We start from the raw sequence: 16207 nt of genomic DNA on the forward strand, positions 1-16207 counted from the left end.
AACTCAGTCAACAGCAATAAGAAAATAATGTTATTTATATCCCCCCTTCATAACCCTATGTTGCTTTGTTGCAATATGCTTTGTTATTTAATGCTTCTGTACCCATCGGTATTCTTGAAACAAGTACGGTATTAATGGAAGGGCAATTATCGGTTTATTATTCTTTGATCAGCAACCATCAGTTTATGGATTTTATTCTAAGTAGGCTTGTAAATTTAGCCCTGGCCAATGACATTCCTCCACTGCTTGCTAATCCCCATGATAAGGTAAGACAGGATGCCAATGCTATTTTTAGGCAGAACTAAAATACGCTCCAGGTTCCTCAGAGCAAGAGTGGGGGATATTTCCAGGGGGAGTCATCTAAAGTGGCCTCTTTCCAACCATCCCATTCCAAAATAGGCGAGCAACTTATTCTAAAAGGACTTTCCCAAACCCCTGTGTCCTCTTTGATATCAGGCAGGAAATGGAGCGGGTTCTTCACCAAACAATGTCCTAGATGTTCTGACACAGTATCGAGGCCTTTCATGGAGGTGAGTGCCACAAATCAAAATCTTTAGATATTCTGCAGTCTGTTCTTATTCTTTTCTTCTTGCTGGCTTTTGAAACCAATTCCAGTCTCCTCCTTGCTGACCTCAATTGCTACTTCAGAGCCATCTTGAGGTTGGCACTCTTAAAACTTGCACAAGCTGTAACTAGATTCATGGCTCTGGCAGATGTGGCCTCAGGCTTCTCTGATGATGTAGGAGCCATACTCTTGTTTACGCATGGCTTCGTCCTTTTTCAAGTTCCTGTGGATTGACTTATCTATTTCTTCAAATTAACAAAAGTACCATTTTCTACAAACGTTCTGACTTTTCATATTCCCACCTCATTCATTTTTCGCTACGATGAGGGCAAGTACTTGAAAGCAGCGTTCAAATGGAGTGCGATGAGGGGGACTGGAAATAGGATATAAGCATGATAAAGCTTGTGTCTCTAGATTTTCTGTGTTCTTACATGATATCAATCACAAGCAGATAGCAGTTCCTTTCTCCCCTGTCCAAAACTGGGGCATTTCAGTGAATGGTGAAAGTAAGAATCAATTTACTGGTTCTATTAAACATGCTAGCTCAATTTGCCTGTAGCATGCATTACCTACTACCAATAAGTATTTGACTGGCAAGCACAAGAAACAGGGCCTTTTTAGTGGTGGCCCCATGCCTATAGAACTCTTTTCCTAGATCAGTGCATAAGGTTCCTCCACTGATGACTTTTAAATGAGTTGTGAAGAGTTATTATTTTTCTCTTTTGCTCATGTTTTATTTTGCTATTTTTGCTGCATATATAATTTTATTCTCCTAGTGTTGCTTTTAACTGCTGCTAAATCAGTAGGCGCCAACATTTGTAACATATACTAATATAGGTTTGCTATATGTCTGGATTTTCCTGGACATTACTGTGATTTCAGAGGTGGAATTGACATCCGGGAGGAATTTCTGAAAGGCGGCACTTTGTCTTGGATCTTTCGGGGTGTCCTGGTTTTTACTTTTTGAAATATGGCAACCCTATACTAATATATATCATACAGTCAAAAATCAGAAATGACAGACTAAGGGCAGTCCTGCTCATTTGTCACTGTTACAGTGAAAGCTTCTGACTTCAATTGGATTCAGACATATATGGATATATTTGATTATTGCTTACTGGTGCATGTACGTAAATGAAACTAATGCATAGAGTCTTCAAGAGGAATATTCACAGGCCAAATTATAACTCACTCTAGGGAAACTACCCCCTCCCCATTTATTAAATTGCAAGTCTATAACAGAAATCGAAACATAGCACATCAACCATGTGTTGTTGTTTTTGAGCTGCTTGATACCCCTGTTGGCATTTTGCAGTTCTAGGCTGGCCGCAAAACCAGGACATGTACAGTGGTGCCTCGCTTAACGAATGCCCTGCTTAATGAAATTTCCGCTTAACGAGAGGATTTTTCGAGCGGAGGTTGCCTCGCTAGACGAATTTGTTTTATGAAAAATTCATCTAGCGAATTGCGGTTTCCCATAGGAATGCATTGAAATTCAATTAATGTGTTCCTATGGGCAAAAAAAAAAATATCAAAAAAATTCAATGCATTCCTATGTGATTCGCTAGACGAATTTTTCGTTATAAGAAAAGACCCGTGGAACGAATTAAATTCGTCTAGCGAGGCACCACTGTACTATCATAAGGACTCTGCTCATTATATAGTTAACACAAGTTTCACAGGCATATGGAGCTGTTATAAAAACCCCACAATTCCTATGAACAAAGGCAACAGTGTGGTGTGTGGGCATGTCATTAGCAATGAAGCCTCTACCATATCATAGGCTCTGCAACCTGAGTTATTAACCATAGCCTTGAGAAGGATCCTGTGAATGGAGTGGAAGCATTACTAAGACTTGGAAGGTAGACAGCTAGTGATTACTGCCTTAGATAGATAGATAGATAGATAGCCCCATATAATACCATTGGGAGCCCCATTTCAATGCATGATACAAGTTAAATAAATAATAATAATAATAATAATTTATTATTTATACCTCGCCCATCTGGCCGGTTTCCCCCAGCCACTCTGGGCGGCTTCCAACAAAATATTAAAATACTGAAATCCATCAAACATTAAAAGCTTCCCTAAACAAGGCTGCCTTGAAATGCCTTCTAAAGGTCTGGTAATTGTTGTTCTCTTTGACCTCTGGTGGGAGGGCATTCCACAGGGTGGGTGCCACTACCGAGAAGGCCCTCTGCCTGGTTCCCTGTAACTTGGCTTCTCATAGTGAGGGAACCACCAGAGGAGTATTCAAAGTGCTACAGAGCAAATGTATTATTAGCGTCTAATAATAATTTATTTATACCCCTGACCATCTGGCTGGGTTTCCCCAGCCACTCTGGGTGGCTTCCAACAGAAAAATAAAATAAAATAATCGATTAAACATTAAAAGCCTCCCTAAACAGGGATGCCTTCAGATGTCCTCTAAAAGTCTAGTAGTTATTTTTCTTTTTGACATCTGGTGGGAGGGCGTTCCACAGGGCGGGTGCCACTACCGAGAAGGCCCTCTGCCTGGTTCCCTGTAACTTGGCTTCTCGCAGCGAGGGAACAAGCATTCAAACCAGCAGTTGAAGTAAGGGATATCTGAGGATCGGAAACATCACCAGGGGGCACTCTGTGACTTGTTCCAAGCAAATCTTCTCTAACTTTTATTTGCTTTCTCCTCCCTCCCCTCCAAATTCTGCAGTGTTGGTGGAAATGAAAACATAAGCACAGTCACAACATTAGCAAGTAAGTGCCCATTTCCCTAAGGTTAGTGCATTTGTGAAGCCCTTTCATAATTTATGGAGCAAACTTGAGGAAAGCTTCAGCAGGCTTGACAGACTTAAACCTCTTTGTATTCAGCATCCCAGACTGATGGGGGTGGAGGAGGGGAGGGGAAAGCCTTCTCACAGCCAACACTGTAATTTGCTGTGCATGACTTAACAGTGTGTGTTTTATAATTTCCCAGGGTCTTAGTTGCTTTGAAAGTCTCTGTGACTTTTTAATTTTATTTTTAAAAAGCATAATTATTATTCAGCTCCATACGATCTTGGAATGCATTAAGCAAATAAGCAAGGCTCCTTGTGCAAGTTTTTATGGGGAAAAGAAAGGTGTCTTGGAACTCTTTTACAGGCAACCAGCAGACACCCAAGCCACAGGCAGCTCATGGAACCAAGCAGCTACTTTAGTTGGGGGGGGGCACTTAGAGAAGAGAATGAAAGGCAGGGGGCACCCATACTCCCCCTCCCTCCACAATGGCCTTTTTCCGAATCTCACTGATGCTTTTGACAGTGGAGATGCAGATGCCTCTGGAAACTAAAACAGGGTGCTATGATGACAGCCATCTCCCATTGTTTACCCCAACACCTGACATTCACATTGCTTTTAAACATATTTTTTTAATGTTAAGAACATAAGAGGAGACATAAAACGTAAAAGAACATAAAAGGCCCCTTTTATGGGACCCAGGTGGCGCTGTGGGTTAAAGCAGAGTCTAGGGCTTGCTGATCAGAAGGTCGGCGGTTCGAATCCCTGCAATGGGGTGAGCTCCCGTTGCTCGGTCCCAGCTCCTGCCCACCTAGCAATTCGAAAGCACATCAAAGTGCAAGTAGATAAATAGGGACCGCTCTGGCGGGAAGGTAAACGGCGTTTCTGCGCGCTGCTCTGGTTCGCCAGAAGCAGCTTTGTCATGCTGGCCACATGACCCGGAAGCTGTCTGCGGACAAACGCCGGCTCCCTCGGCCTATAGAGCAAGATGAGCACCGCAACCCCAGTCGGACACGACTGGACCTGATGGTCAGGGGCCCCTTTACCTTTTAGTCCAGTCTCCGTTCTCACACCAGGTGCCTCTGGGAAGCCTGCAATGGGGCTTCAAACCATGTTCAGCTGTTAGAAGCCTCCACAAGATCAGTAGTCCTGCATTAACTATCACTACTACTACTACTACTACTACTACTACTACTACTACTACCATTTACTAATACCCCTTCCCATCTGATTGGGTATTAAAGTTTTAAAGGTGTAGAGACTTACAACAGTGTTCGTCCAAACATGCTTAGAAGGGAAGTTCAGGGCAGTGCAAAAGAGACATTGAGGGTGAAGTTTATAGTTGTTGTTATTACATCCATCCATCCATTCATCTATTCATACATGAAACCTCATTCCTCCAACATGTACCTTTCCCAACACGTTGCTTGGATGTCTAAATTCATCCACAGAGCCACAGGTGTTCCATTTTGCTGTCGTGGCTAATGGCTATGCTATGTATTTGTCTCATCCCTTTTATGACCATCTAAGGTCACCCTAAATCAATGCTGTCAGGTGAAAAGGTGTTGCCTTTGGTTTGTCTTGAACCAGCTGCCAATCCATTTCATTGCTAACTCTTGGTTCTAGAAGGGGACCAATATTAGAAAACAGAAATATCTATGCTATTCATTCATCCTTCTCTATGATATCCCACTTTTATTTTTCAGATATTCTTCGTGAGTTCAATCCTTCTCTGTTAGGCTATTCCAGTGGCAAAGGAAGCCAGAGCACATCTAATGCCTACCTGAACCAGGCTGTGGCAGGAGCCCGTGCAGAGTAAGAACAGATGTTGGCATGTTTGTTTGTCTGTGCAGACCTGTTTGTTGCAGATGTGTTAAGCCTTTTTGGCATTTCTCTGTAATGGTACTGTTGCAGTATCAGAATTGGGAAGAAAGAAAGAAAAATGCACTATCCTTTTACTCTGAGATGTTAAGTCCTGTTTTGAGAGAAGTTGATCAATGACTGAAAGAGCATTGCCTCCACATTCTAAGGCCTCATCCATCCTGTCATTTAACGTGGTACAGCTTCCTGCACCTCCACTGATTCTCTATTGTCCATATGGTATTATCCTATAAATTGCTCCTTTCTCACGTGTTTCCCTCCTTCAGTCCAGGTTTTCACACACCAGGGTTTCTCAGGAAAGGAGAGGGTATGAGGAAATCCAGATTGAGGGAGGGCAAAGTATGGGAAGGCAGTGATTTAGAGAATGTCATATGGACAACAGAGAAATGGGTGTGGTACAAGAAGCTTAAAGGTAAAGGGACCGCTGACCATTAGGTCCAATCGTGACCGACTCTGGGTTTGCGGTGCTCATCTCGCATTATTGACCAAGGGAGCCGGCGTACAGCTTCCAGGTCATGTGGCCAGCATGACAAAGACCTTCCCGCTGTAGCGCTACCTATTTATCTACTTGCACTTTGATGTGCTTTCGAACTGCTAGGTTGGCAGGAGCAACAGCAGCTCACCCCGTCGTGGGGATTTGAACCGCCGACCTTCTGAACAGCAAGCCCTAGGCTCTGTGGTTTAACCCACAGCGCCACCAACGTGATTTCAAGAAGCTTATACAAGAAGCTTACTATCCATATTAAACTGCCTTGAATCCCAACTTGGGAGAAAGGTGGGCTATAAATACATCAAAGAAATAAAGAAAACAAAATGACAGTGTGGGTGAACCCTCACTTCTCCACAAGTCTCTGATTATTTATCTTGTCCTCCTCCTGTCAAAAAAAAAAGGGGGAAGAGGTTTCAGCAAGGTTGTCCTCCTTGGTTATTGGGTGACTGGAGTAAATGGAGCAAATAATCACACATCATTTAGGCACTTTCCCCAGGATGCTGGCAAAGGCTCTTTGACCACATCCCAACTCCAGTGTGAACAGAAACAGAAGCTCTATCAAAGAGTTTTCCCCTTCAGGACCTCAGCTGTGCACAAAACACTCGCAAATGGGAATGAACAGCTGAAAAACTCTGGCTGAGCTGAAGTATTCTGTTTCAGTTTTCTCACTGAAAGTTGCATCTTCAACAATGTTTGTTGAGTAGATATCCAACTGGAAATGAAAATGTGACGTGTTTCTCTTAGAGCTGCAGTGCTTAGCTGATTAATTGGTGAGAGCAACTGATGAAAACATTTTAATTTTATCCTCCCCATCAAAAAAAAGTTGCCCGGATTTAACCAGACAGCAGATTGTAAAGCACATCTTACATTCAATTCAAGTGCTTTAAAAAACTGCAATGGCAAGTAGCACTTTAGAAGAAGCATTTTGGTGATACCCAATGGAGTGAATCTGCCCTCCTCACGCCTTCCTAAATCTGTTGTGGGTTCCCCGCCCCCCAACCCTTCTGAGTTGATTTGGGGAGGGGCATGGGGGGGGAAAGGAGAGGAAGGGGAAGTTCTGTTGTGCAAACGGAAACCCTTGCACTAGTGCATCACTAGTGCATCTACTTATTTCCTCCTGCAGGACAACTGCAGTAACACACGTGCATATCATCAAAAACAAGGGATACATGCTTTCCCCACTTTCGAACAATGATATTTTCCTCATCTGCAGATTTAATTAATAGATCTTAATTTAATAGATATTAATTAATATTAATGGGTTAAAAATCATTGGGAGTGTGTGATTTCTGGGGCACCGGCAGCTCTGACTCATCCCCATATCAATTAGCCTTAGGGGGGAAAAGGCCCCTGCTTGTAGATTTGCACATCACCTGCATGAATGTGGCCCTTCATGTCAGAAGTGGACCTCCCCACTTCTGCTAATTCCCCCCCTCCCCGCAGCCACTTGCACCTTCTGCACAGAGATGCTCTTTTTTCTGCACATTTAAATATTATCTAGGGGTGGCAGCATTTGAACTAGCCCTAGGTTGATTTGCCTCGAGTGTTTCTAAATGTATGTACTCATGCACAGTTTGGTTTCTTTCTGACAAGGTGCTTGGCTCTTCTCTAGTACTTCCATCCATGAGAAATAAGAGCCCCCTCCCACCTTGGAGAAACAGTGATTCCTTGTGTGTCAGTCACAGTTTGTACCATATGCATTGATAATAGTAATTTCACCGAGGTGATAGCACACAATAACAGAGCGCAGAGCTGATCACTCCAGCAGTTATCACCACCACCGTTGCTTTTTGAAAGTCATTATCTCTGCCGGCAGAATCCTTGCAGTTATCTGTTCCACTGGCACACAATATCATTCAGGCATCAAAGGTTTAGCTCCCTCCCTCCCTCCCTCCCTGTGAAGGGAGATTATTAAGTAACAAAGCTGTTCGTCCTCAACAGGCTGCACACTCCCTTCCCTTGACCTGCTTCATTGCAACCCTTCAGGATAGAATCATAGAGTCGGAAGGGACTCCAAGGGTCATCTAATCCAACCACCTGCGACGCAGGAATCTCAACTAAGGCATCCAGTGCAACTTTGCACTGTGGCAAACATAGCAAAAACTGACAACTTGCTAATGGGTTATCCATTACAAGGGCCAGCTCCAGGTTCGGGGGAGAGCCCTTGGTAAGATGGTGCCCAAAGAAACCCACGAACAGATACTGCTGCAACTGGCCCAGTGCTGCAGAAAGGACCCAGTCCTCCTGTGAGTGGTTAAGCTTGATGCCCCGTGAGAGGGCAGGTGGATGGGGCTGCCACTTTTCCTCCCTAGCAGCAGCAGGTCACCAGTGGCTCCTTTCATGGAGCTGCAGCCTTGGCAGCTGTCCTGAAGCATAGTGATCTGTATCCTGGAGAAGAGGCAACAGTCCAAACAAGGACTGTCTTGGCTGGCTTTGTGCCAGCTGGAGATCAGGACCCTGGGACAAAATTCTTCATTTATTTCATAAAATTTAGGCACCACTCAATTGCTTTTAATAATAATAATAATAATACACACACCAAAGCAGTTTACAAAAAGAATTAAATCATAGAATTATTGGTGAAAACCGTTAAAAGTTATTTGAAACATTCAAAAATAAAATAAAACCAGTGATAAACTGAAAGCAGTTTAAAACACACACCATCTTTCTGCATATCTGGGAGGACTTGTCTAAACAAAAATGTTTAGATGTTCAACCCCCACAACATGGTGAGTATGCCACATATTTCAAAGATTACCGCGTTTCTCCAAAAATAAGACACCGTCTTATATTTATTTTTCTTCAAAAAAACAAAACACTATGGCTTATTTTCAGGGGGTGTCTTATTTTTTCCCTCCTCCTCCTGCCGCGGCCGGCATTGCTGCTGCGCCTATCACTATGTCTTATTTTCGGGGTATGGCTTATATTCCTTGAATGCTTAAAAATCCTGCTATGGTTTATTTTATGGGTATGTCTTAAAATATGAGAAACAGGGTAGCAAACAGGATGCTAGTTTGAGAACCAGGCAAAACTGACTTGTACCACAGAGTTAGTGACCTGCATGCCTTCTTGAAACTCTGCCGGAAGAAGCATTCCCTGTGTGGCTGCTGCTACCCCAGAACTGTTATTGAAAGAGGCACAGTATCTCGGGATGCTACAAGCTTAGCTTAGCTGCTGCTCCCTCTGACAAGAAGGAGGAAGGAGTTGGTATAAAGATCATTAGATTTGCACATTAGAGAAAACTAGGTCTCCAAATACCACAGGGGACAGGATGAAAATTCAAAATGTCCTTGATAAATTGGAGCACTAGTTGTTTGCAAAAGTACACATAAGATTTAACCTGTTTCTTTTTCCAAAAGTGTGATGTATTGCAAATTAGGGAAAACTAACCAAATGCATAAATTTAAAATGGGCATGGTCAAAGTGGGTTGGCTAGGACAGGGAGCATGAAACATGATGTCCTCTAGGTATTGTTGATCTCCAGCTCCCATCAGCCTCAGCCAGCATGGCCAATGGTGAGGATGATGGGAACTGTAGCCCAACAGTGGGAAGGTCAAAGGTTAGGTACCCCTGGGTTAGCCTCTAATGCTGCTGAGAAGCACAGTGAGGCTATGCTGGGCAGATTCCCACATCTGAGCCAGTAACACAATGCATAGGGTCACATTTACTTTTTGCATGCTCAGAACAGCTCGACATGGAGTGATCCAAAGCTCTGTGGGTTGTGTCAGCCCACCCAGGACGGCCTCTGTGCATAGCAATGGCTATTTCAGCTGGAGGTCAGCTGCAGGAGTGGTTCATGCCAGTGGTGGCTGCAAAAATCAACTCTGAGTCATCAGTGCAGCATTGCTGTAAGCGAGGCAAAGGCCATTTTTGACAGCACGAACGGAAGTGTTGCGGGCAAGACAGTGGATTTAATTGTGCCGTTAGATTACCGTTATCATCTCTCCCAGCTCAGTTAGATGATAATAGCTGGGGATAATATTTCATGCCTACAGCTGATATCATGAAACGCTGAATTCATCCTGATAGAAGCTGATGCTTGGGTTAGAGACGTCTGTTTTCTGTTCCTGGCCCCAGGCCACCGATCCACTTTTGATATGGCAGGGAATTGCATGCACGGATAGAGCTGCTATTCCATGGGCATATCCCATTGTGGGACTCCTACTGCACACAGAAAAGCAGAGCAGTTCCACGGCTCGGCATTCCTTGTGTGCCAACACATGTGGGGTCATTCTCAGAAAGATTAGCATTGCACAAATCGACAGGCCAGAGCTGTTGATGCGATCTTGCCTGTGCAAGGAGTTCCATATGCAGAAATGGGTATAGTAGTCATGACCTGTCTGCCGGAGACTGGCTATTTGAACATTAAAGCAAGTTTAAAGATGTTTTTGTATCAGAGTTCTTTGTGCACTGTCTGTTGAATGAAGTGGCTCTTTTTGTGGGGGGAATTTATGGACATAGGCCAGTACCATTTGAATTAGTTTTCCTGGTACCATATTCCTTGGAACGACACTCCCAATGGCTGTACTGATCACAAAATTCTAATCACTTGCCTTATGTTCTTTATATTTAGAGGCCTCCCATCTCAAGCTAGAAAGCTAATAGACTTGATGAAGACTGATTCTGTGAGTTTCTGTTAATGCGAGCCTTTCTTTTCTTTTCTTTTCTTTTCTTTTCTTTTCTTTTCTTTTCTTTTCTTTTCTTAATGGGTTGCATTATCTTACGCAATTTCGCAGGGGATGGGAAGGGGAGTTTAAGGTAACAAAGGTCTTAAGGATGGAATGAAGGGTTCAATTTTTAATCAAAGAGAAATGAACAACACATAGAAATGGCTCACAAGGGATCCTTGACTAATTGTGTAAGACATTTCTTTCCTTGTTTTTTAAAAGAAGCTGATTTGAATATAAATACCCAGAAAAACTGCAGATAAAAGCTATATTCATAGAAGAGGCACCCCCTCCCACTCTCACACAAAAGAGAATGCTTTTTTAATTTTAATTTTTATTTTTTTAAAACACCTATGGTGCCTGCTGTGATATATGCAGCCACCATCTAAAACTGGGATGGCAAACCTATGGTCTTCCAGACATGATTGAACTCGAACACCCATTATCTCTATTTGGCGTGGGTGATGGTCAAGAATGATGGGAAATCTGGAGGGCCACAGAATCTCTATCCCTGATTTAAAAACATAGAAAATATGCTTCCCCACCCCTTTAAAATTATTGTCATTCATTGTAAAATTTCCATAAAGTAATAAAACTATTATTTTAGTCATTAAGATATGATGTATGAAAATATAATCTAGGAAGGGTTTGCTATTTTTTGTGCCTGCCTGCCACGCATTGCTGCAGCACCACAATGTCTTCCAAATAGAGTAGACTTAAAAAAAAAGTCTGCCAATGCAGATGCAGTTCATTAATACTGCTGGTCGTTCAAAAATGCCAGAAGCTGCAGTGGCAAAGGTGTGGGCTGACAGGCAGGAGTGAGAGAAGAGCTTTGACAGGTACGACTGATAAGAGCTGGTGGTGGTCAGATTTCTGAACCCTTTTTGAATATGGATCTTCGGATTTACATATCTGAATTAGCAGCCTTTGGGCTGCTACAGTACTGCTTCAAGAGGATGCCCAGAATGTCACTATTTTGCGGGAGAAATTCAGGAGCATACCAGAACTATAGTTTATTGCAGTGAATAAAGCATTCTGTTGCCCGAGCATGACAAATTTGGGTTTTAAATCAGAAACCAAAAAAGAGGGGACTTTTTGCAGTTAGGAAAGTGACAGGGAAATGCCCTTAAGCATGTGGGATGAGCAAATGATTAACAGTAAACAGGAAACACCCTGCAAGCAGTTCAGGCTGAATGCTCATTGTTGTATAACTGCCCCACAAAGAAATCAGAATGATTGCTAAATAAAAAGAAGACAGGGCATAATCTAACTGCCACCTAAGTGTTGTGTATGCAAATCAGGATAAATGCTCGATAAACAGGATGTCTGGTGGAGTCCCTAGTGGCTCAGCAGTACACATCAGGAAAAACAGTACACCAGCTATTAAAACAGATGGGAGGCCAGATGCTTCAACATGTAACTATATAACAAGAAATATAAACTTAGATTAGTTATGTACCAGTTTAACCATTCTAGTATCCTGCAAAGAACCCTGGGAATTTTAGCTTGGTTCTGAAGCTTAGAATTCATACAGCTCCCAGGAAAAAAGGAGTGCCGCTAAACTAATTATGTAAATATGTACTATATAGGACCCCTGGATGGTTAAGTCCAGTCAAAGGCAACTATGGGGTGCTGTGCTCATCTCACTATATGTGTTAAGTAACTCACATAGTTGCCAGTTTGGGCCGCTCAAGAAGGACCAAGCATCACTGCGGTCCAGCGTTGCAGCTGCCAGGTGTGTGCCTGCAAATCATTTGTGCATTTAATAAGATATATGGGAAAATTTAAAAGCAACCCATCAAACTCCCCTGAACCTTCTGAGGTTGCATTAAATCACTGCAGAGAAATTGGGCGGACAGATTTCTCTTTTTGTTCCAATGTTCTGTTTCTACAGTACAAGGTACTGAAGCGTAACCAATGATGCCGTTGCCCCAGGAGGTCAGCCTGGTGACTAGTAGCTCTCCAAAGGCCTTGCAACCTGTGATCCTTTAGCTGGCAGCCCTGGAGATTGATCCTAAAACTTTATACATGCAGACAATATCCCTTGTTACTGAGCTTGCAGCCCTTTGTCAGTGGTGTGCCTACTATGCTTCTGCCCTAAGAGCAATTGTGCTTCTTAAAAATGGAGATCTGGAGCCCAGTTCCTAATGTGACAGTATACAACTAGGCATGTAGGTGACACTATAGTAGCATTAGTGATTTGAAATAGGCCACTGCATAGTGAACCTGTGATTTATTTTTTTTGTTTTATATAACCGTGTGGCGCATAAAGACCTAATTTAAGATTGCTGCCCTGGTTTCCTAGGTTCTGTAAAAGTCCAAAGGAATAAGCTGACTGTGCCCCTAAAAGAGCAATTTAATTAATCCTTTCTAGGCTGTTGACGCAAGTATTTTTCCTTCTTGCTTTTCATTATGTTTCATCTTCTTTGTCTTCAATGTAGAAAATAAATTTCCAAGAAGACTGGAAACTTGTAACACTTTTCATAGGAGGGAATGACTTGTGTGACCATTGCAAAGATCCTGTAAGTTTCCAAGACATTATTTTAAAAGTGTTTTTCTCTGTTCACCCCATACAACACCCAGCAAGAAAATCTTACTTGTGTATCTGAGTGCTCATCCATAAATATTCCTAAGTGGTAATGGTGCAGATGCCCTGGGGATACATATAGGGACATCTACACAGGATCTGTCCTTCACATTATTTAATATAATATTGGAATGACTCCATGATGTCTCTGTCGGCATGTCAGACAATAAACCTATGACTGCAGATGGGGAATGAATCTCCCAACATCCTCTGTCCCACTGAGTAATGTTCAGGTTTAGGTCCGGTCCAACCATTAGGCAGAGTGAGGCTATCATCTCAGGTGGCAGATGTTTAGGTGCAAGTGGTGGCAGCTCCTCTGGCTGCTCCTTCTGAGCTCCCCAGGTCTTTCTCCCTGTTTGAGGACAGAGCTGTGTTATGCCACATGGCTTGTACTACACCTCTAAGAGCCTACTGTGTCAGGTTGGGTGGAGGACTCTATTCAGTTACAGTACTAGTAATGAATTCTGAAGGAAATCAGCCCTGTGTGCTCACTGGAAGGACAGATCGTGAAGCTGAGGCTCCAATATTTGGCCACCTCATGAGAAGAGAAGACTCCCTGGAAAAGACCCTGATGTTGGGAAAGATGGAGGGCACTACGAGAAGGGGATGACAGAGGACGAGATGGTTGGACAGTGTTCTCGAAGCTACGAACATGAGTTTGACCAAACTGCGGGAGGCAGTGCAAGACAGGAGTGTCTGGCGTGCTATGGTCCATGGGGTCACGAAGAGTCGGACACGACTAAACAACAACAACTAGTAATGAAATAAGATTGCCACTTGCTAGTCTATTCAGCTTCTGCCCAAACATTCCTGGTTTGCTTCCTCCGCAGCGCAGGTGAGAGCAACAAGCCATGTGAACTGGGATTGTTTCTCCCGAACAAATTACAATCACTAGCCAACGGGAAATCATATTTTGTTGCTGACTTGCTGATCACGATTTGTTAGGGAGAACAAAACACGATCAAGGTTGGGATGCCATGACAAACCAAAGCTTCGTGGCTAACTGAAGAGGAGCAATTGGACACTGTGAGCTGGTGTGGCTTATCATCGTGTGATAGTGGAGTTAATGTCAGATGGGTTTAAGCATCTAGTCATGTCACCTTCTCTGTGATGTGATCCAGAGGTCATTCAACCTGAAGATGATATCACACAAAAGCATATCTTTGAGAACTTTATTGCTGTGCCTTCATCTTAAGGATAACCTTCTCTTGATAAAGTAAAAGGTTTAGATAACAGATATATAGATATTTAATAATAGAACACTTATCATGCCATGGATCCAGCAAATCTGAAAATCTGCCACCTCCTCTAAGCCCTGCTGCAATCTTTCAGGTCAACCAAGAGCGGCAGATTAGCATACCAGGTTAGCACAGGGAGAAAGAGGGTGGCTGTTCCACAGCTGTGAAACTCTCGTCCCTCTTATGGGCACCTCAACCTTTAGAAATATTGTCAAAATATTCAGGGCGGCTTGGGCTGCATCTGTGGATGGCACCTTAAGAATAATCAGTGCAAGCAGGTTATTTGCAACCTTATCAGACTATTTACACGTGAAAGAGCTGCTATGCGGACTTGGGGCACCCAGTCTCTACATGTGCAGCAGCAACTTCCTTGTTCATTTCTGTGGCCAAGGCAGCTCCATCATACACATGTTCCATTGTTCATTCAATTGTTCATGCAAAGTAAGTGGCAAAGTTGGCAAATGGAGCTCTGCGTGCCTGTTTGCCATTAACCAATCATTATCCACCTTTAGGACTGAGTGGATTGAAGTTTAGTTCTAAATGCCTACCTGGAACCCTTATCCTAAATGTTTGCAATGCAACACAAGTGTTGCGCTGATGCCTTGGTTGCTTTGCCCTGAACAGCCCCGTGCTCAGTTTGCCGGCGCAGCAAATCTTACATCTGCTTCTCACGTGATGCTTTGTCCTCAAGTTCCTGTTCTCAAAATTCAGTTTTAAAAGGTGGGCACTCTCATATACATTTCCCCTTCAAATATGAATGAATAGTGAAGTTACTGGGAAAGAACTGAAGCAGGCTATGACACAGCTCACCTCTACCCCCCCCTTTTCTTTCACACTATAGGTACTTTATTCCCCTGAAAATTTTGTAAGCAATATACAGGCTGCTTTGGACATACTCCATAAAGAGGTATGAAAGGATGCTTTGCCAATGGGGCTGGCAGGGGGAAGTAATGAGAAGTTAATTTACTAGTAGTTGAATAGGTTACTCTAGAATATGCAATTATAATGGCATAATTATAATAATTATAATTATTTTATTTATTTACTATGGGAATTCAAAACTGGAGGATTCTCAAGACCCCAGGAGGCTGCCAAATTTGACTGTTGGGCTATATTTGGCTTTAGGGGGGGGGTCACACATTGTTAGAGAACTTACTTAAAGCAATGACATTTTGCCACAGGCTGAATGATACCCAGGTGATTGTGCATTGTGAACACACCATGTAAAGGATGTTTCTCCACTGCAAGAGTGTGGTGTATGACACCTCAGTTTTATGCATCCAGGCGCCCATCTAATTCTTGGTAACACACAATAACCTCAAACCACTGAAATGAAGCTCTTCTCATTCTTGGCTTGGAAACTGCTCTCTGCAGGACCGTTGTCTATGAATTGCATAGTACAGCCCCTTCCGTTACAGATAAGGTCCTAGCTTTGACAATCTTCCTCCCTATGACTTCAGTGGCACTTAAGCTTTTAAGAACTAACATACCAAGGAAGAGCTCTTCAGCCTGAATTAGGGATCCCTGAATGAATGGGGGCAGGGGGGGCAGCTGTTCTGCCAATAATTTCATCAGTTCAGTGTGTACTGTGCAGACTGGGTCAGTGGACGATGAATGTGTTCTATTGATCACAAGGCCAAATGTACTAAGAAGCTGGTACTACATATTGCATTTTGCACCTACCTTTTGGCAGGTCCCTCGTACATTTGTGAACCTGGTCTCCATCCTTCACATAACAACTTTGAGGAAATTGTATCAAGACAAGAGAGTTTACTGCCCGAGACTCCTCATGAGGTAGGGAATTGACTTCTCATTTTCCTACAGTTCAGGAAACCCTGCAATATATCTGATGGAAGCACCTAGTTTCCACGTTCCATCTGTGGGCAAACTGCATTACACATGTGTAAATCGACACTATTATTTTACTTCTTGGGGCACTTTTAATTATTTTCCTTCAAGTTTGGTTGGATGGCCATTGTCAACGTAGTGCTGCTTAATGTTTTATCTTATTTTAATATTGTTTTATAG

At 43.0% G+C, this 16207-nt stretch overlaps 1 protein-coding gene across 1 annotated transcript in view; it reads left to right on the forward strand.

The window, feature by feature from the left end:
* Positions 1 to 462: 462 nt before the first annotated feature.
* Positions 463 to 16207, forward strand: part of PLB1 (phospholipase B1) — an 81554-nt gene continuing 65809 nt past the window's right edge. The window contains exons 1-7 of the mRNA XM_035111500.2: positions 463 to 530; positions 3255 to 3298; positions 5023 to 5131; positions 10261 to 10312; positions 12796 to 12876; positions 15021 to 15086; positions 15873 to 15973. Coding sequence (XP_034967391.2) covers positions 10298 to 10312; positions 12796 to 12876; positions 15021 to 15086; positions 15873 to 15973 — 263 coding nt within the window. The 5' untranslated portion in view covers positions 463 to 530; positions 3255 to 3298; positions 5023 to 5131; positions 10261 to 10297. The remainder of the gene's footprint in view (positions 531 to 3254; positions 3299 to 5022; positions 5132 to 10260; positions 10313 to 12795; positions 12877 to 15020; positions 15087 to 15872; positions 15974 to 16207) is intronic.

The sequence above is a fragment of the Zootoca vivipara genome, chromosome 3 (assembly GCF_963506605.1).
Source record: "Zootoca vivipara chromosome 3, rZooViv1.1, whole genome shotgun sequence".
Lineage (NCBI taxonomy): Eukaryota > Metazoa > Chordata > Lepidosauria > Squamata > Lacertidae > Zootoca > Zootoca vivipara.